This window comes from Podarcis tiliguerta (genome assembly GCF_965153285.1).
Source record: "Podarcis tiliguerta genome assembly, chromosome: 7".
NCBI classification, from domain to species: domain Eukaryota; kingdom Metazoa; phylum Chordata; class Lepidosauria; order Squamata; family Lacertidae; genus Podarcis; species Podarcis tiliguerta.
Window position 1 is genome coordinate 45905342 of NC_139540.1, and position 20578 is coordinate 45925919.

Sequence of the window (20578 nt, forward strand, 5' to 3'; positions counted from 1 at the left end):
CGGGGCAGCAAAGGCTACGTGGAGCTTACTTCGAAACAAGCCTGAGGCGGCTCAACTGGCCTCTTGTCTGTCCTCCGGAAATGCAACCACACGGGCTGTTTGTGCGGCGGCGTCTCCAGCCGGGACAGCTGGCACTGGAGAGCTTCCTAGCCTGTCAGCGGCGGGGTGGGCGGCAGCAGCCTCGCTTTCCATTAAGCAATCGCAACTTTCCTGGGTGATGTTCCAAGGTGCTCCACAAAACAGCATGCCTTCAGCTTTTCTGCTGGGGCGTGTGGCTCAATGATTGCATGACATTTACATTTTAGTCATGACTTTCCTTTCTAAAGCCAGGAAATGCGAAGGACTCATCCTTGAGCAAGAGGCTGACTTTCCTGATTCCTTGACACATTTTCTTGCATTGCCCAGTGAGATGGATTTTCCCACAAGGAATGAATCCAGCAGCCGCCTCGTCTGTAACTGGAGAAGGAACCACTCAGGCAACCTCCTTCATAAACGACTGGACTCCGGAGCCAATCCCAGTTGCAGTGAAGAAGAGGAAGGGGAGGGGGAACAAACAACCCTTCGGCTGGAGTTGGCTCGATCCCAGAGACGTTGCTAGAGCAATTCGTCTATCTCGCCATCTCAGAGCAAAATAAACTTTACTAACGCACGTGTTTGCTCAGCGGGGTGAGCCAAGCCGTGAGAGACTTACTTTCAAGAAGTCACATGCACTTTTTTTTTCTTGTTGAATGAACATGTCACTCGAAACATACTGAGCACAATTCATTTTTAGAAGCCCGGGGGTGGGGAGTGGAGAAACCGCTCCAGCAGCGGCGAATTTCCCTCCACATGAGTGGAACTGACGTAATGGTGACTTTCCTTTTTCTGTTCGTTTGAATTAAGAGCAGCAGGTGGGCTGAGAGGAGAATATTCAGGTGTGAAACCGGTTTCCCTGGGACTTAACCTTTCGGTTCTTCTACAGTTTAGGTCAGCACTTGGGGAGCTCAGCCCCTGTCCCTAGAAACCCCGAAACACGTGTAGAAGTGAGCCCCCAACTGAACCCGGTGCCGGTGGAGCTTACTTCTGAGTAACAGGGGTTTGGGCTCAGGCTGCCCATCACACAGACCAGAGAAATAACGGGGATTTTGACTGGGATCTCAGCAAGGCGTCCCTGAAGGAAACAGTTCCTCCCTGTAGCGCGGACTCGGGTGAAGTACATCTCCCCAAGTCGTTTTGAGGCTCTCTCGGGCCACTTCTGGTCGCCTCCTCACAACCTATTGGCCACGATAAAGCCGCTGATCTGAAACGGCGCTGACTGACGAGAGAAAGCAGACTCTGCGCCGCAGTTGTTGCTCACACTCGGCATGACTGATAAGTTGTAAAGCATGACAGCGTCTGACTGGTTCTCCAGCATGGCAGGAATTTCCGAAGGGGGCTCAAGGGCGACGCGTCCACCAATAGCACGAGGCAGCTCCGGCAGTCACAACAAGCCCAGAAAGGGAGGGAGGAGGTGGAAGAGTCCTCTCCCCTCCCTCAGGAAAGCGGGGCAGGAAGCAAGGCTGCCATCCTAACTCCGGAGTAAGAGCGCAATCCTAACCACGCCTACTCCGAAGCGAGCCCCGTGCCTTTCAATGGGGCTTACTCGGCTGCAATCCTAACCCGTTCAAGATCCCATTGGGATCAGTAAGACTAACTTCCGCGTGGACGCGTTTAGGATTGCGCTGGAACTCTCACGGACAGTTAGCTCCGAATAAGCGCGTTTCAGTTGCAAAGGCTCAACTTTCCTGACGCTGCCTTTCCTCTTCTCCCTCCCTGCTCCACATTCACACGAATTGCGGAGTTCCCTGGAGACGGGGGTCCGGCAGGGGCGCCCCCCTTTCCCTCCAGCTGCCTGGGAAAGAGAGCAGGAAGCAGACAGAAGGCCCGGGCCTGCCTTGCCCCGTCACCATTGCCCTCCGCTTCGCAAGAGAAGCTCGCGCGTCCTCCTCTCTTTCTCTCTTTGGCATTGGCATCTGACAGAGTCGCTCGCCCTCGCCGCCAGCCAGCAGCCAGGGGAGAGGGAGAGGAGGAGGAGGAGGCGGGTAAAGCGGCTCCGGCTCCTGGTTACTCTCTAGCTTACTCATTGCTGGGCGGTGGGGGAGGGCGCACCTCGTGGTGGCGGCGAAGGCAGCCGCTTGCTTGCGCTTGCCTCACTTCGCCAGGCACAAGTTACAGAACAAAGAAAGCAGCAGCAGCAGCAGCCCGAGCGCGCCGCTCTCAAGTTACTTGTCTCAGCTCCCCGCCGGGGCTGGAGGACCCTGGCCATTCCGCCCTCTCTCAGAAACAACTTGCCGGAGAGTTGTTGTGTGGGGGTTTCTGGGTGTTGTTTTTTTTGGTCTCCCACCGCCGCATTTCCCCCCAAGTTTCTCTTTGCTCCCCCTCTCCCGTTTCTGAAATAGAAGGAATCTTCCAGGATTGGGCAGAAGGAGTTTCCAGGCACCAAGATGAAAAGTAAAAAAAGTAAGTGGGTTTGTTTGGTGGGGCTCCGAGGCGCCTCGCTGCCCTCCTCGTGGTGTTGCTAAACAATTGCGAGGCGAAGGCGAGGGAGCGAAGGTGCTGCTTTGCAACTCGCGAGTTCGCTTTGGGAAAGAGCTGGGACTTTTCCCCAGAAACTTGGTGTGCAGTCTGTGTCTTACATGGCAGTTGAGGGGGGTTTTCCGCTCAGACAAAACACAAGCTGTCTGCTTGGAGGCTGCAACTCCATGCTGCTGGCGCCCTGTCAAAAACATGTTCCAACTGCCTGCTTTGTGTCCGAACAAAGTTTTCTCCTAGTCTCTCTTCCCCCTCCCTCTTCTCTCTTTTAAACCCGTTTGTTTTGCTTTACTTCTTGCCTTCTCTCTCACTGAATACTGAAAGTTTCTCAAACAAGAATGTGCCTTCTGGTCCCGTTCCCCACGGTTTTTTTTTACGTTTTAGAATCTCAGCAGCCTTCCTCGAGCATGGGAGCGAAGGAGCGTTCTTTGTTTGCGATTTTCGGCTAGGAGGGGGGCATGGAGACGGGGGTGGAGCCATTTAAAAAGCGGTTAAGCAAACTCTGGTGCAGGGCTTTTGGTTTTATTAAAAAGATGCAAAGTGTGTTTATACAAGACACGAAAGCAGGTTTAGGTACACTTTCTTCTCCCAGAATGAGAGAGACTGTGATGATAAAATGACTTGGTAACTCACATAAATACACCGTTTGACAGAGTGGATTTTCCCCTCCTACCCTTTTAAGCAGCGGATTGCCACTGTTTTTGTCTGTGAAAAAACAGCTCAATTTTATGCATGTTTACTCGGAAGTAAGCCCCATTGAACTCAGTGGGGTTTACTCTAGGTGTACTGCCTTAGGCTGGAGTACTTTACTAAGTTACTTGAGAGTAAGCCCCAGTGAGGCTAACTTTTTATTGGGCATATAGGATTGGGCAGCTAAGGCAACTTTGCTTTTTTCAAAGAGAACAACCACTTCTTAAATGTTGTATTTAAAAGTTCATTTTCATGCAGTTGGTCATATTGTATGCTAGTAACATCATTAAAAATTGTAGGGTAGCATTTAAAAGAGTGTTGCATTCTGTAGAGTTGGCTTTTGTTTAAACTACACATTTTACATTCATAGTTCAAACATTCCTCTCACTTTGCCAGGAGTCCTGCAGCAGTTTGTGTGTGTGTGTGTATGTACACCTACTCTTCAGTTTTGGACTTAAGAGGTCTTCTGTAGCCATAGTTTGTAGTTTTCATGTGGAGCTGCAGAACTAGACACACAAAGGAAACCAGGCCACACAAATGCTACAGTTAGGCCATGGTAAGTGGGTAATATAAGCCCACCATAAACGAAGAGAATATCTGTAGATAGAAGTCTGTGCTTATAACTTTGTATTCTGTCCAAAAGTTTTTGTTTGCCTGACTACCGGTAACTTTGGATTCTGTGTTACATACTATGACCTGCCCTTTCTGTGGCTAAAGTCATACAGCCTGGCTTTTGAGCTTCCCAGTTTGTACAAATAAGTAACATTATTGGACAAAAATTCCATAGTGAACTACTTAGAATAGTTATTTTTAGAGCATTCCTCTGCTCCCTCTATTTGCACAGTGGTGGTGAGCTGGTTTCCTGTCTGCTGCTGCTTCCATTGTTCCTTTGGCTTCTCACTCTAGGCAGCTGTTCCATTTGTTTGTGTGTGTTTTAAATATAAAGCATCATACAAAGCTAACTGTTAACCCAACTCAACATTAAATGCATGTACATTTTGTCATGTGTTCAACAGCCTAGCTGTCTAGTGAGCTTGGGCAGGGCATAAAAGCAAAACAAGGAAAAGATGTCATGATTAAGAGGGAGGACTTCAAAGTTGAGGAGTGCATTGAGTGCATTGGGAGCACATGTTGCAAGCTGGAAGTTTGCAGAGGCCTGACCTTTAAAAGACAGTGTAATTCAACATTTTCAAATGATAGGCTTACAAAGCTGGCACATGTGGTCTGTAGTTTATCATCTGTCCTGAAAAACCCTGAAGTATTTTCTGTGCTATTATCCTAACGTGGAAGGAAGTTCCTGTTAAAGTAAGGGTTTAACATACTTGGTTTTATTTATTTATTTCACTCTCAGCCCATCCTTCACCCAGCAATTGATCCCAACTTATCAAATATAAAACTTAACTTGGTTCTGTGTAAATTTGAGTGCTACTTGTGATTTCTTGTACATAAGAAGTATATGTGTATGTGGATTTAAAATCAAGCTGACACATAGGGAGGGGGATTAAAGTCAAAGAATGCAGTCTGTGGAGGGATGGGAGAGGGAGTTGGTATGTTTCAGTATGTGAACCATTATGATGTCTGTCTCCCCTTGCTGTGGAATGAATAATGTATGTTATTCCATAACCTTTGTTTGTGGTACTTGCACAAATGATGAGATACCTGGTGATGCACATTTGGGGAGGAAGCATATTCTGTACAAATGGTTCTGATCTGTGTATCAGATCTCATATCCATAAACCATGTTCTAAAAGAGTGCTTTGGGGGGCCAGGCTAGAATTACACACACCTTGTGAAAATAAAATAATCTGGCTAAGGAGAATGGGAGCAGCTGCCCAGAGATTGGAGCATCTCTTTGATCCCTCTTTGCCTTATGAGTATGGGTGAGTTTGTTTATTTAACAAACCTGTTGCCCCATTTAAAACAAAGAACTCCTCAAGCTGGGTTTTAACACAATGGCCAAGCAATATATGAAAACATCTAGATCGACACTGTATAAAAGGGCTGTTAAAATAATAAGCCTAAGAATTGGTTAACTAACAAAAACAGTAGTTCATGGAGCATCAGTCAAAAAAGCTGCTCTTGACAGCAGCCTGTTGAAGCTGTGTTTTCCCTTCCTCTGACAAGTTAGGGAGACAAATAGGCAGCCCTTGTGTCTCATTAAATTCTCTTTCTCTTGCTGTCCTGGGTACGTTAACACTAGCCAGGTGCCACTATTTTTAATTGCTATGCCAATCGCAAGCCTGCTGCCTCCTTTGTTTTCGCCTTGATTGCATTTGGGCAGAGTCCATACCACATAGTACTTTCTTCATGTCAGTAGTATACAGTAGTGACTTTTCTTCGTGTTTAAAAATTCTTTACTTAAACATTTAGGCATGATTTGAATCTTGTACATGTGATTTAACCCAGTGCTGGAATGAGTTCTGCAGGTGCCTTCTGGAAATGTTTTGCTCCTGTGAACATGGGCAGCGGCTCAAGTAGAGCTTCACAAAACACACACAGTGAGAGAGATTTCCTGGAGAAAGCAGTCTAGCACATTGTTCTCTTGGCAAAGGGAGAGCCTGCTTCTTGAAAGCCTCTTTGTAAATCTTATTAAAGCAGCTGGTTTCTACCCTTTGCAATACTTCTTCACAGCACAGCTCTTCCGTTATGTTACCCTGCCTATTATTAAATGGGTTTATTTTCCTCTAATATTCAAAATCAAAGAGATTATTAACAGTATCTAGTGTACAGGTCTGTGTGTGGTCTAATGCACGCTAATATGGTGTTACTTTGTGCCAGGAAGATGAAAATGGTGCAGTTAATCCAAAGAAATTTAATCTTGCATATATACATTTTGACAGTGTCATGCTGTGCATGCATCTAGAGTGAATTTCAAAACTGAGGCCTGCAAGTTGTGCCAAAAGCCAGTTGTGTCCCAATACCTTGTACCTGGTGAACTCTGTGTGTGTTTTCAAAGAACACTGTTAAAAACACTCCAGATGTTGTAGGACCCCAACTCCAATCAGCCCCAATCAAGATCTTTAGGGCCACAGATTCCCCATCCCAGATCTATCTAGAACAGAATGGCCAGAGCATTATCATAGTTCAAGAGTTCGTTCAAGCCAGGCCAAAACACTCGAGGGCACAGAGTGGGGTCAGTGAGGTGGTTGTGGCCTGAGGAAAGTCCTGAAGTTTGGAGGGCCACATTTGGGCTTCAGAATCCCCACTATTGATCTAGAAACATGGACAAGAACTGCACACCTACAGTTACTGGAATAAGGGTGACCGCTGGAAGCTTCTTACTCATGCATACTTGCAGCTTTTTCTTTGTTTTACTTTGAGGAACTTGACAATAAGTATCTCTGATACTTTCATTACCCAAGAAGTCTAAATTCTACTGCATTAGAACCCTAAATTAAAACAAGGCAACACTTCTGTATCCAGATAGTTGCCCCCTCCTTTAAACACAGCAAACAACTAACTGTTAACACATGAGACAGACAGCCTAGGAAGGATGCCTTTTAACTGTGCCCTGTTAAAACAGGAAATCAAATGCGCAGACTGATTACTAACAAGAGGAAAAACCAAAGCTAGCCTGTAATCAGCACAAATGCTGCAGTGTAAACAGAGCCATGGCAGCCCCAATGTGGCCTTTGCTCTAATGAGAAATCAGCTGGACTAAGGAGAGATCTGCTGCCTACTTCTAGTTTCCTGTTGCTGCAACTCCTGCACAAATAGGGGGACTTTTCTCCTGGCAGTTCAAAGGGCCGGTGCTCCATTATTGAAATCAGCTCATTACCCCAAGAGAAGTTGCATGGCAGTTTTCTCTTGTTTAGCCCAAACCTGTTTTGTATCATTAACCTCTTAGCAGAGGGAACATGTCACAATAAGTAAGCAGATCAAAGGGCAGGCAGCACTGCTGGTTTGTTCTTGCTTTAATTTTTTGTTTGTTCTGTCAGGAGATTTATCGGTTCTTGTTTTTATTTTTGAGGGGTAGGGAGGGGAAGAGCAGGCTCTTCAGTTTCGTTTTTGAGGAGGGGCAGTGGAAGTATATAAGTCTAGCTTTTGAATATTTTTAGCACAAGTTTGTAACATTTCCACTACCCCTCCTTTTTGCTCTTAAGGCAATGTCCTGATCTAGCTGACTAAAATACTTTAGCATGACTGTTTACCTCAAGGCAGGACTCATCATGCAAATACTTGTGCAATGTGTGTAGATCCATTGACTTGTCTGCTTCTTTGAACCACTTGCTGTTGCGTACATATTCTCTATGTACATGGAAAGCACCGAGCAAGCCTGACAATGGCCAAATGACCCACTGAACTCTCTGCATACTATAGAACTCAGCGGGGAGAAGCAATAATTAGTTGGCTGTTAGCTCTAGCTCCACCCGCTGGCCTTCCACCCCACCAGTTTCAGTGGGCACCAGCTACCACTACATAAAATATACATTAGAATTATTCTCCTGAGATTCTGTTGAGCAACATCACATTGGGAACACATCATAGAAGATTGGGGTTCCAAAAATTTCTGTTCCTACTGGGCTCCTGTGCTTGACAGAGGAGCAACAGGCTGAGCATTTCCATGCCTGGCAGAGCTGCAGCTGTTACATCACTGTCATTATGTTCTCTGGGAAAACACCGAGAGGGCTGTGCCAGAACAGAAAAAGTGGTGGTCCCAGAGAAGAAAAGCTTCTGGTTTCCTACTGCAGCTTCTGCTGCAGTGGCTCTTGCTTGGGATAGCCATGACGCAAAGGGTGTCCTCCTGCCTCTCACCGGGAAACATGGGGATAGTGGGTTGGTGATAACTTTCTTTAGCCCACTGGCTTGGGAGGGTTTTGTTCACCTGCTTTCTCACATTGCTTTGTTGTTGGCTGATATTTATGTCATTTTTCATCATTTTGTTATACTTGTCTGTATTTTGTTCACCGCTTTGGGAGCCTCTGGGTCAAAATGCAGTGTATAAATCAACAATAACAACAGCAACAATATTGTTATTATCATTAAAACAATAGTTGGCCATGCTTTGTTGGGCATTCCACTAGAACTACTGTTCTACTTGGCTACTCTGCTCTGTATGTCCTTGCTGTGATCCTTCAGGAGACTTGAGTGTTTGGTCAGAAGTACCAGTGGATAGGGACGCGGGTGGCGCTGTGGGTAAAAGCCTCAGCGTCTAGGGCTTGCCGATCGAAAGGTCGGCGGTTCGAATCCCCGCGGCGGGGTGCGCTCCCGTTGTTCGGTCCCAGCGCCTGCCAACCTAGCAGTTCGAAAGCACTCCTGGGTGCAAGTAGATAAATAGGGACCGCTTACTAGCGGGAAGGTAAACGGCATTTCCGTGTGCGGCTCTGGCTCACCAGAGCAGCGATGTCACGGTGGCCACGTGACCCGGAAGTGTCTCCGGACAGCGCTGGCCCCCGGCCTCTTGAGTGAGATGGGCGCACAACCCTAGAGTCTGTCAAGACTGGCCCGTACGGGCAGGGGTACCTTTACCTTTACCTTTACCAGTGGATATGGTAGAGCATTTAGTGGCTTGGCCCCTGATGGCTTTTGACAATGCATGATGGGACTTAGGTTTGGGAACTTCTTTTCTGTGCAGTCCATACCCACCCTGAACCCTCTTTGCAACTAACACTGTTACCACCTGTTGAATAACAATGCATATTACCCTATACAGTGGTACCTCGGGTTACATACGCTTCAGGTTACACACTCCATTAACCCAGAAATAGTGCTTCAGGTTAAGAACTTTGCTTCAGGATAATAACAGAAATCAGGCTCCGGCGGCATGGTGGCAACTGGAGGCCCCATTAGCTAAAGTGGTGCTTCAGGTTAAGAACAGTTTCAGGTTAAGAACGGACCTCTGGAATGAATTAAGTACTTAACCTGAGGTACCACTGTACTGTTGTGGATGGCAAGGGGAGAGAAACTCTGTAGTGATGAGTGTCTAAATGCTCTGCACAACTATCATTTTTTAATAACCTTGGCTGGGAGGGGAATAAAGGAAGTGGAGGTATCGTAATTTGAAGGTTACAGTGTAATCCTAACCTTGTCTGCTCAGAAGTAACAACTGTTGAATTTAGTGGGGCTTACTCCCAGGTAAGTGGGGTTGGGATTAGACTCCTTCTTGTTGGTGACCTGCCATCCATGCTTAACTGTGTGTGGACTGCTGGCCTTGCAGCTCCATTGCAGGAATAGAGTCCAGGTTTCTGCTAGACATCGTGTCAAGGCGCCATGCACAGTTGCCTGTGACGAAAGTTCCCAGCTAGAGCTGCTTGTTGTGTGCTGACATTGGCTTTTAGCTGGAATCTTATCTCCCTTGTGGCTCTGGGAGTGAAGGAAGAAAAGAGAGGGCTGTCATCTGGCCCTCTTCATTGGGAATGCTTTACCTTTGCTTCATCTGTAGTTTCAGATGTAACATTACACTGTCCCTGAGTTGAATATAGCAGGGATGGGGGAACATGTGACTCTCAGATGTTGCTGGACTGCAGCTCCCAGCATCCCTGACCACTGGCCATGCTGGCTGGGGCTGATGGGAGATCCAGCAACACCTGGAAGACCACAGATTCTGTATTCTTGTAGTATAGGTTTCTGACTAATATCTGCCTGGTTTTCTTCTGCAAGTGAAATGTGGTTTAGGACTGAATCTATCCCAGCCAGTGGGCGAAACTCAATAAGATTTGTCTGTCAAACTAGTGTATACGGCTTGGATTCCTAAAATTTCTGGTGGGAATAAAAGACATGTAGCCAAAGCTTTGGTTTCCTGCACTGACTAGTTTGTTTATATGACCTGTAGTAACTACCTTCTTCTAAACTCAGCGATACATCTGCAAATAAAACATTTTAAGTGCAATGTGACACTAGATGGCAATGGTGAGCCTTATGGAAAATTCAATGTATTCTTAAAAACACTTTTAAAAAAGCATTTTCAGAACAGTTTTTTATATGTGTGTAGATTCCACCAAAGTATTGTTAGTTTCTTTAGATGTTCTTTTTACTGCAGTGTTAAGCACATTGACTTGAAAGTAAGCTTTACTTAAATCAGTGGGGTTATGTTTCTAGACATATGATTATAGAATTGAGATGTTAGCTCTCTCTAGTACAAAATGGAATTGTAAATGTATTGCCAAATAGTTGTATATGAATGCCTTGATATAATATTGCTGTTGTGAATGAAACCTGCTGGGGCAGGATGAGGAACACAGTAGAGCACGTTGTTTGCATGCAAGAAGATTCCAAGTTCTCCCCCAGGTTCTCCAGTTAAAAATAATCAGGGACAAGGCAGAGTTTAGAAAATACCTGATGTAAGGGAGCAACAGGGTGGAATGGAACAGCAGTGCCACCATTGCATTCAAAGCCCTGCTACTTGTACTGGCCAAAGCTTAAGGTGTGTGGAGGGGTCGCATTTTGCCTAATTTTAGCTGTGGCCACCTCCAAAATCAGGCCATTCTGGCTGTTAGATAGGCTTAAGAGCTAGTGGACCATGGCCCAGCCAGTTTCACTGTCCTTTTGTCCCCGTTTCAGGGCTTTACACCAGCTGTTGGCAGTGGATTCCCCGAGATAGCCAGTCAACAGCCCACACTGTCAACAGGCACTGCAGGAATGTTCCATGGCAGTGAAGAAGCAGCAGGAATTGGGGGTTGTGATTGTTGTTTTTGGCAGTTTCCTATAAATTTACTACATGAAACGAACAGTGATGCCACCCACAAGCAAGTTAAACTCAAGAACTTGGATGAAGGTAGATCCATGGCTCATCCCTACGATTTGCTGTGCCAGCATTAAATATAGTACATCAACTGCTATGCCAGCACAGAGTCAAGGCTGAAAAATACCACACTGGCTTTTGTGCATTTAATCCTTGATGGAGCAGTTGGGCACATTGGCCTCTGTTGAAAATTTCAGGTGCTCAGTCTTAAGTGGTTTGTGAATAGAAGAGCAGAAAATGTTTAAACCTTTAAAAGCTAGAAGTTTCTAAGGAGTGTTGGAATATCACTGACATCTAATCTTGGTTTTGGCTTCCTGCCTACCTAATCATGAAGCATTTAGCTTGGAAGGAAATTTGCTGGATTGCATACCCACAGTTGCTGGCCAATAGTTGGTATGGTACTGGCAAATGATGCAAGCCACTGTATGTATGAGACCATGTGGATGGTTGTTAAGGTGACTGGCACACCTATGCCATATCCCCAGAATATAGGAACTGGAGGTATATCTTAAGGTTGCCTCTCTGATGCTCATTGCCACGCTTTAATTGCAGGTGATAAAATGTGTCTGAATGGATAAGATGAAGAGATAGTCATGCAATGTTCACTGTTGCGTTTTTATCATAGATGCTGCTGTTGCAATATCAGGCAGTGAGACAGAGGACGATGACAGCATGGATGTCCCTCTGGATCTTTCCTCTTCTGCAAGCTCAGTCAAGAGGAGGAGGCGGGGTAACCTGCCTAAGGAATCAGTGCAGATTCTTCGGGATTGGCTCTATGAGCACCGCTTCAATGCTTATCCTTCAGAGCAAGAAAAAGCACTACTGTCAAGACAGACACACCTCTCCACACTACAGGTATTTAAAGATGCTCCAATTACGTTTTAAGACTATGATCCTAAGTACACTCAATTTGGAGCAAGTCCTGTTTAATTCAGTGCAACTCGCTTCTGAATAAATAGGCATAGGATTGCATTGTATAATAGTGTTAGTTGATGAGGTTGTGTAGCCATGAGCTTATGTGTTATTTTCATATGCTGATGATACTTTGAAAGGTGTTGTTTTGTATTTGGGATCTACTTACAAAGCAGTGCAAACACATAGAGTAGATGGTTCTGTTTGGGCTTTGGATCAGGGTTTTTTGGGGCTCAATCTAGCAGCATGGATGGTGTCTGTCATAGAGTTGTAAATTACCTCTGGCTGTTTTCATCACAAGCTGAATTTGTGTATCTCGGTAATGGCCTCACTGAACCCATATATTGTAACTTTAAGCTCCCTGTAGTATTCCAAAACAGGAGCAAGATGTGAGTGCACATTACAGTGACTCTGGAAAATGAGCAGGGTGACAGTGGGGACATGGAAGTGGCAACTGCAGAGTTCTGTCCCCCCCCCCAATGCTCCACATATAGCAGTTTTAAGCATAAGCTTGTAACATGTCTGTGTAGCTTTTCATAGAAATAGCTCTTTTCAAGTATCTGGCAAATAATGTGCATGTGTCTGTACTCTGATTGACCTAAGAATGCAAAGTTAGAGGGCTGGTTTCTGTTCCCAGTTCTGTCAGTGACAGTGCGCAATTCTTTGTATCAGCAAGAACAAAGTGAAATTATGCTTCTGTATTTTATGGGAGTCTCTATTTGCTAACACACATAAAAGCTTGCAGACTCTAGGAAGCAAGGTCCAAAGTTCCATTGGAAGTAGCCCAGAATGTGTACACTCGAATGCAGACCAAAATATGCTGGATTTTTGTTGGCAGCTCTGCAGAAGAAATTTTGAAAACACAAAAGATACAGCCCCCTTGGAATATGTGTGTGTGTTTGTGTTGTAATTTTGCACATATTTTCACAATACGTCACTCCTCTTCATACATTCAGCTTGAACCAATGAGGGCCAAATATGAGGAGACATTCACACAAGTCTGTCCCCACTAACCTTCCCCCGCCCCCCATATGCTAGCTCTGCTTTAGGCCTTGCTGCTCAACACACACTCACAATATATAGGGTTGTGTGTCCTTCATGTGATGGGGCAGAACACCTGAAAAAGATTGTGTGTATCTGTGTGTTGGGACTGCATAAATCCAGCTTGCTAAAGACATAAATCTGTCTTTTGACCTCTCATCCTGTTGCTTTCTTAGAATATCATTTCTTTATAAGCGATAAGCAAATTTCCTTTGTCTGCACTGGGCAGAAGGAGAAACCATCCTTATCCAGCAAACATGAAAAGGGTTGTTAAGCTGTCCTTTTATTGCCCAGGAAACTGGCTTGATATTCAAACAAGGGCAAACTTCAGTGAGGTAATCTCTGTTTTGCCTGTTGACACAGTTAGTTGAACAGGGCAAATCAGTAACTGTTTTGGGGAGGAGTTTCTCTTTCACAGGGAAACATTTTCCTGTTGTTAATTAACCCAAATGCAATGAACAATGAGTAACAGGTTAACATGTGTACAGAGCTAAAAAACTAAGCCTATTGGTTTAGGCTAAGCAGAGAGCCTGAGGCTCTTTAGTAAGCAGAAAGAGCTGGTAGAAACAGGAAGGAAAGAAAGGCCGTCATTCAAGGATGTGTCATAACTTGTCTGCTGGACTTCCATTTGTCCTGCAGTTAAGGAATCTGCTTGAAGGGAGTCACAGATTTAACAGCAACTGCTCTAATGGCACAGAGTCGGAAATGAATGGAGGTAGGCATTAAGATGTGCTTGTGTTCTTAGGTCTGCAACTGGTTTATCAATGCACGCCGCAGGCTTTTGCCTGACATGCTGAGGAAGGACGGGAAGGACCCAAATCAGTTCACCATCTCACGACGAGGGACCAAGATGGCTGACGGCAGCCCGGTGGAATTCTCCATTGGCACAAAAAACTGCATTCCACTGATCGAGAGCTCGTTCCTCTCCAGTAGCACAGGACCAAACAAGACTTGCAAATCTTCTTCCTTGGGATCCGTTTTGGCTCGGCCATCAGTAATTTGCCACACCACCGTAACTGCACTGAAAGATGCTCCTTTCCATTTTGGCCAACCGGGTGGCACTGGTCAGACCCCGGATGACCTGCAGCGGGCTTCCCCTACCAACTTCACAGACAACTCCCATCTATACCACGAGGATGTGTCTAAGCTGGGACCTGGTACAAATGCACAGAGTGGGCTTTTCAACACTCCCCCACCGACCCCTCCAGACCTCAACCAGGATTTTAGTGGGTTTCAGCTCCTGGTGGATGTTGCACTGAAACGGGCCGCGGAGATGGAGCTGCAGGCGAAACTCATGATATAAAACATTCTTCATATTTGCCCCCCGGGGCAGGGATATAACGGAAAGATGTGGCAATTGTCTACATGGTATCAAAGACTTAACTGCATTTTTTAATTAATCTTATTTGCACAAGGGATTGCTGAAATGAAGCTTCCTGCCACTGAAGTGGTTTTCAGTGGGATATGGTCATTCCAAGAATTATAGACTTAAAGCTACTGTAGAAACAAAAGGGTTTTCTTTATTTCTTTTCTTTTTTTTAAAAAAAATGTTTTGTAGTAGGGTTTTTTTTTTTTCATAATGTGAGATGATTCCCAATATCATGTGATTTTGTTTTGTTATTATTTTCATTGTTTTTTTTCCTCTCCAGACTGTGCAATATTTAGAAACAAGATTAGTCTTCATATCATTCCCACGTGGAACAAAATATACCAACAGGCTGTCTTAAAAAACAAATTCAAGATTTTAAAACATGTTTGAATTTGAATGATTATGTTTTTTCATGATGTAATAAAATATTTTCTTTAATAGTGGATTCATATTGTGTTTTGTGTGTGTTGAACTAAAGCAAAACTTCCAGCTACACTGTAGCAAAGAGATCCTTTCCTCTTCCAAATACTCGCAGTTTTAATAGTAGCCCTTTAAAAGGTTGATATAAATACGTTACTCAGCAAATGCTAAAATATTGTATACTGTGACTTTTTAAGTCTATGTTATCAGATCTATATGCACATGTGTGTCATCTTTTAACATGTGCAGCCTCGAAATCTGTTTAACACTCCCGGTCAAGCAAATGCATGTTTAAACACAAATTCATTGGCTTTGTTTTTTTAAAAAAATAATAGGATTGTATTATTGACTTCTCCAGTGCTGCACCTCTCCTGGCATAGCAGACTTCTGTGTGTGCAGTGGAGTTTCCTTTCCTCTCCGTCTCCTCCAGCACCCACATGCCCTCTGAATCAGCTCTGAAGGGCTAGGGGACCCCAGAACAGATTTTGGATGAGGAAGGAGGTCTTACTCACTGTGCCAGCACAAACCCACTGGTGCAGCATTGGATATAGCCCTAAATACAGAATCTGTTAGGTGAGTTCTCTAAGGCAGAGATGCTCAAACTGCATTCCAGGAACCATTGGGAGTCTTTGGGGGGTCTGTTGCAGGTTCTTCCGCTGGAGGTTCTTCCTTAACAACATTAGTGATGGCAAATTAACTTCTGTGATGGCTTGTCCGCCACCTCCAGTCCTCTGCAATGTGCCGCCAAAGAAGTGCTGGAGATTTCTTCAGTTGGAATCTCTCTTAATATGGGGCAATGGCAACAGCCAACAAGCCTGGTGAATGTTCTGCATGAACAGATTCAACCAGAAATCAAACATTGCTCTGTCTCTAGATTGCCACTTTTACAATTTCCCCTCCTCCAGGTCACATCCCAGCCAACTCTAAAAACTCACTGCTTCTGACTCTAAGCTCTGGCTTTATCTTGTAACTCTGAGTTGAGGGAGGGGCCCCAACCATTTGTTGTCTCACACCAAGTCCTCTGGATGGCTCACCCCCTAGGCTCATGAGGAAGTTAGCCTGGATTAATTAGCTATTAACACTTGGCTTAATTAAAGGATTAGAAGTGTCTAGCACACAGTATAATACACACAGGTCTGGCTATTTCCCAGTTTCAGCACCCCAAGCCTTAATTAAATTCTAGCACCTACTGGACCCAGGAATTTAGGGGGTTTAGCACCCACAAACTCATTACACTATGTTTCTTTTGTTGGTCTTTTCTCAAAAATAGAGTGAAATGGTTTATTTCATGTCTCCTTACCTTAGAGGCCTCCCTGCACTGTTTCCTTATTTCCTTTTCTACTTTCCTAATCACAAGTCTCTCTGCTATTCCTCTCTTTCCCATCCTGTAAGGCTGTGACTCCTAACTTGCCTCCTTTTGCTGACTCCAGCTTGCCAATACCCTCCCTCCCCCCCTCTTTTTCTTGCATTGCCCCAAAGGTATCTTGCATCCCATCTCTGAACTCCCTCACTTACTTTCTTCAATCTTTATTTCTCTTTTTGTTTCACTACTTCTTTAATTGAATTCAATATCAAGAGCCCCTCTCTCATTGTGTTCAATAGCAAGAGCACACAGATCTTTTACTCTCTCTAGCAATTTGCCTGCTGAGCAACTCTCAGATGTCCCTGTGTGTCTAATAGGGTGGGAGAAGAGGAGAGACTGACAGATAGGAAAAACTGCATCAGCTCTGTCAGATATCTCTGAACACAGGGGGATGTTGGGCAGTGAAGACATTGTAAGCTGGACAACATGCTCCATGTCCAATTTCAAAGGGCTTGGAAGACCCTTAAATGCTCACCGTACAGAGCTGATAAATGGTTATTTTGGATTAAGCAGTTGGCTGTGCAGATCTACTGTAAAGAATGAAATGATTACAATTCTTAGACTATTTTTTTTGCAATTTGTTTCCTTCAATATCCTTCCAAGTGTTTGACTTCCACTTGCTACCAAATTCCTCGGTGGCCTAGATCACAAAACAAGACACCTGTGCTGATTGCAAGTGCTTTCTCATCTTGTATGTAAACAGTGGTGTATCGCGGGGGGCCCACAGGGGCTGTACCCCCGGCCACAAAACTCTTAAGGATGCAAAATTTCTGCTCCTCATTTGTCTGACTTCCTTGAAATCACCACATCAGCAACTGTGACCAGGACTACAGAGTGCCAGCTCCACTAGCCAATGGCAGAAGGAGCAGTGGTGGGGGAATCACATGGTGTGTTTTTTAAGATTCACAGAGTCCACCTTCAAAATACTAAGCAGCTATTACACCAAAATATATACCCCTGCATATTTTGTGATTCTAATGAGCACTAAGTCTGAGAAGGCCCCAATAGTGTTGGTATCGTATCACGAAAAGCAATACCTTAAGAAGTGCAATATTGCTTGAGATATCACAAGCGACTGGTTAATGTTTTGACATGAAAGAACTGCACCCCCTAACTTGTGATGGAGTGGTACGAAAGATTTCCTGGATTTATGTATGTGTCATGAGGATTTAGATTTCTCTTTTCTATTGATGCAAGAATGCTCAAGGCAGCTGTGGCCAGCTGAAACATTTTTTTGAATTAGACACACACTTACTCTCAAGGTGGCTACTCGTTTGTAATTTCAATGAGCAAGCATCCATCAGATTTCCCGGCAGCTGTATATTTATTTATTTTAGTCACAGTGCTGATTATCTGACCTTGTTCAGTGTTTCTAAAATTGTTTCGGCTGTTATCTGTCTTAGCTTTGACATTTTCCCTGAAGTCGGTCCTTTTCTTTCAGAAAATGTAAAACTATGCAATATTTTTGCTAATGTAAGAGACCTTTTTAAAAAACAAACAAACACATGATTACTACTTCTGCTGAAAGTGATCTAAATAAACGAAAAAACATTAATGAAGCTATGTTCTCATAGGAAACAAACACACATATCTGCCCATTTGGACTATGAGAAAGGATACATTTGGACTAGGAGGCGGCCACAGAAAGTAATGCAGTTAGAAAATCTATGTTGGGGGGGGGGTCTAGTAGAATGTGTGCATAGTAGCAACTAATTTGTTCTGTGCCTAATTTATAAAACCCTGTTTGTTCACCTCTTAATTTCTGTACTGGTTAATCCAGGCCAAGAGTTTAATTTCATTTTCTCTGAAGATTTTCTGTATTCCATGCCATCCTGCCCCACTTACACCAGAACTGTTGCACAGGAACCACGGAAATTGCTGTGGGATAACTAGCCTTATATAACCAACATACAAAGGCCTTATTAATGCATTAAGGGGTTAATACCATACAGTAAGCTCTCCTACCAGGCTTAGCTATATCCACTTCCTCTCACCTTGGGAGGAACTAGGTAATAAGGCCTATTGTTCTCTTCCAGTCTACCTGAGCTCAGTGTGTAAAGAAGTTTGAGCTGGTTGCTCCAGTTCAAACTGCATGACTTTCACCAGCCACTCTTGAGTTCCTATACCAATAATTTAGGAACTCTCACCACTTTGGAACTAAACTACCGTAAGTTTTACTGGCTGTGCAACTTTTTCTGATTGCTGTATAGAAACGTACACGAATCTGACCTTTGAAGAATTTGTAAGTAAACCTATTTTTAACTTTCCAACTGTGATCATTTCCTATGTTGGGGGAAGAAGGGAGTTTTGGAACTCACCAGGGCATATTTTAAATGTGTAACAGTCTGTATTTCCATGCTTTACTTTGCTGCATATTTTGTTATTATAAATCTCTGCTTTGGTTGGGAGTGGGGTTCTCTAACCAGAGAATACTTCACCCAAACTTTGGATCTTGGCATAATGAATTCTTTTTATAGCTATTATTTTCTTTGCACCAACAATTGCCTTATACTGAGTCAGACTGTTTAGCTCAGCATTGTCTCGGATGTCTGGCAGTAGATCTGCTGGGTTTCAGGCAGGGGACAATCCCAGCCCTACCTGGAGATGTCAGGGACTTAACTGGAGACTTTTTGGTTGCAAAGCTGATGCTCTACTGCTGAGCTATAGGTCACAAGAGAGTTGGCATAGATGCTGTTGTAGAATTTCTACAAACATTGCATTTTTGGTACCCATTGAAAAAAACGCCTGCTTCTGGTTGAAACTATTTCAGTATCATCCTAAACACATGCTTGAAAAAACTTCATTATAGAAAAATATGAGACACTTTAAACTTTAGCAATGAATTTCCCCCCTAAAAAATAACAAATCTTTATTGCAAATCTGTTTGTTTTCACACTTTCCATATTGATATTCGTTTCCCCCATTGTGCTCTCCTTTGTGTTTTATAATTTGGTATTCTTCCCTTGTGCACTGTTCCTTGAAAATACTCTTCTCCAAGCCAGTAGTAACAAGAGATGTTTTTCAGTAAACGTTGGGACCTACAGGCCATTAAGTCTTTGATCATGAAATGAGTGGAAACTATTGCTATAAGTCAGGTTTGGTTGTTGCCATCTGGAGGAGGGCAAAGAATTGGATTAGATCCAGATTTGCCAGATTGAAACTTCACTGAATATTTCTGCTGCAAGAGTGGAGTGTTTTCCCTGATTCTTATTTCTTCTTTTAGCTCCACCTGCTGTACCACCTAAAAATCTGTTCCAGAGGGTTGGTGGGATCATCGGGAACAAGTTGGAACGGTGTTGCTGGGGGCTACAATGGATAAAAATCAACTTTCATTCTTGCTTCAGCAGGGAAGCTCTGCTTGGCCTCAAGACCTTCCACAGCTGGAAATCTGAATTCAACCCATCATCTTGAGTTGGTGTTGATTAGATTAGATGTTTCAGATGTGCATTTGCTGTGTTGGCTCATGAGGTACCGTATTTTTTGCACCATAACACTCACTTTTTTCCTCCTAGAAAGTAAGGGGAAATGTCTGTGCGTGTTATGGAGCGAATGCCTACGGATGACGGGGGGATCTGCTGCAGTCGTGAGCAGAGGATCCATGGTTCCCCTTCCTTCCCTCCTCCGTGGCTCGCTTTGAAACAGCAAAGCTGGAGTAGAGCCGCTGAGTGGGGAGGAGAGAGGGACAGAGACCCTGCTTGCTTTAAAGGAGCAAAGCGGGAGAGGAGAGGAGCCGCTTACACGAGTGTAAGCGGCTCCTGTCCAGTTGGCTCCTTTAAAGCAAGCAGGGTCTCTGTCCCTCTCTCCTCCCCACTCAGCTGGCTAAATAGCAGCAAAGTTTTTCAGCGACCTGGGGAGGAAGGAGAGAAACAGAGCCTTTAAAGGAGCAAAGCGGGAAAGGAGCCTTCTCCTCTTATACCCCTCTTCTGCATTATTAACAGCATCCTTCTCCACTCACCCCATGCGTGTTCCTTGTCCCTTGAGTGCTTTTCCTTCCCTCCCCACTTAAAACGTGGTTACAAAGCACGGATCCACATGGATCCTCAGGATTTTTGCACTGGGTCACCCCAAATTCACCATCAGATCACATAGCATGTCCATGGCTATAGCTTGTACCAAAAAAATCACGCACCCACTGTTGCCTAGGGTCGCAGTGGTGCAAAAACGGGGTTACAAAGCATTGATTCACATGGATCCTCAGGATTTTTGCATTGGGCTACTCCAAACTCACCGTCAGATCACATGTCTGTGGCCACAGCATGAACCACAAAAATCATACATTCACTGTTTGGTTTAGAATATTTTTTTTTCTTGTTTTCCTCCTCTAAAAACTATGTGTGTGTTATAGAACGAAAAATACGGTAGTTTTCAGAATTTGCTGACAGCTCAAGCTGCACTTTAAATGTTGAAGCAGAATCGCTGTTGAGTAATTCCATAATCGTTTGAAGGCTAACCACTGTATTTCCATACCACTTCCAGATGCAGTTAAACTACACTGGAAACTGAAAGTTGATCACTTGTGTACCAGAGGTGCCAGCAGGAGCCCAGATCTCTG

The 20578-nt window shown here is 44.4% G+C and overlaps 1 protein-coding gene across 1 annotated transcript; it reads left to right on the plus strand.

Annotated features, from left to right (window-relative positions):
- The first annotated feature begins 2027 nt into the window (after positions 1–2027).
- Positions 2028–14409, plus strand: TGIF1 (TGFB induced factor homeobox 1). Its single transcript, XM_083450241.1, has 3 exons — positions 2028–2478; positions 11547–11776; positions 13620–14409. The coding sequence occupies exons 1-3, from the start codon at positions 2463–2465 to the stop codon at positions 14175–14177; spliced, it is 804 nt and encodes a 267-aa protein (XP_083306367.1). The 5' UTR covers positions 2028–2462; the 3' UTR covers positions 14178–14409.
- The last annotated feature ends 6169 nt before the right edge of the window (positions 14410–20578 follow it).

Bases quoted from the DNA above. Each gene is read 5' to 3' on its own strand.
- TGIF1 (XM_083450241.1), top strand. The intron at 11,777-13,619 runs GTATTTAAAGAT...TTGTGTTCTTAG, and splicing joins CACACCTCTCCACACTACAG to GTCTGCAACTGGTTTATCAA.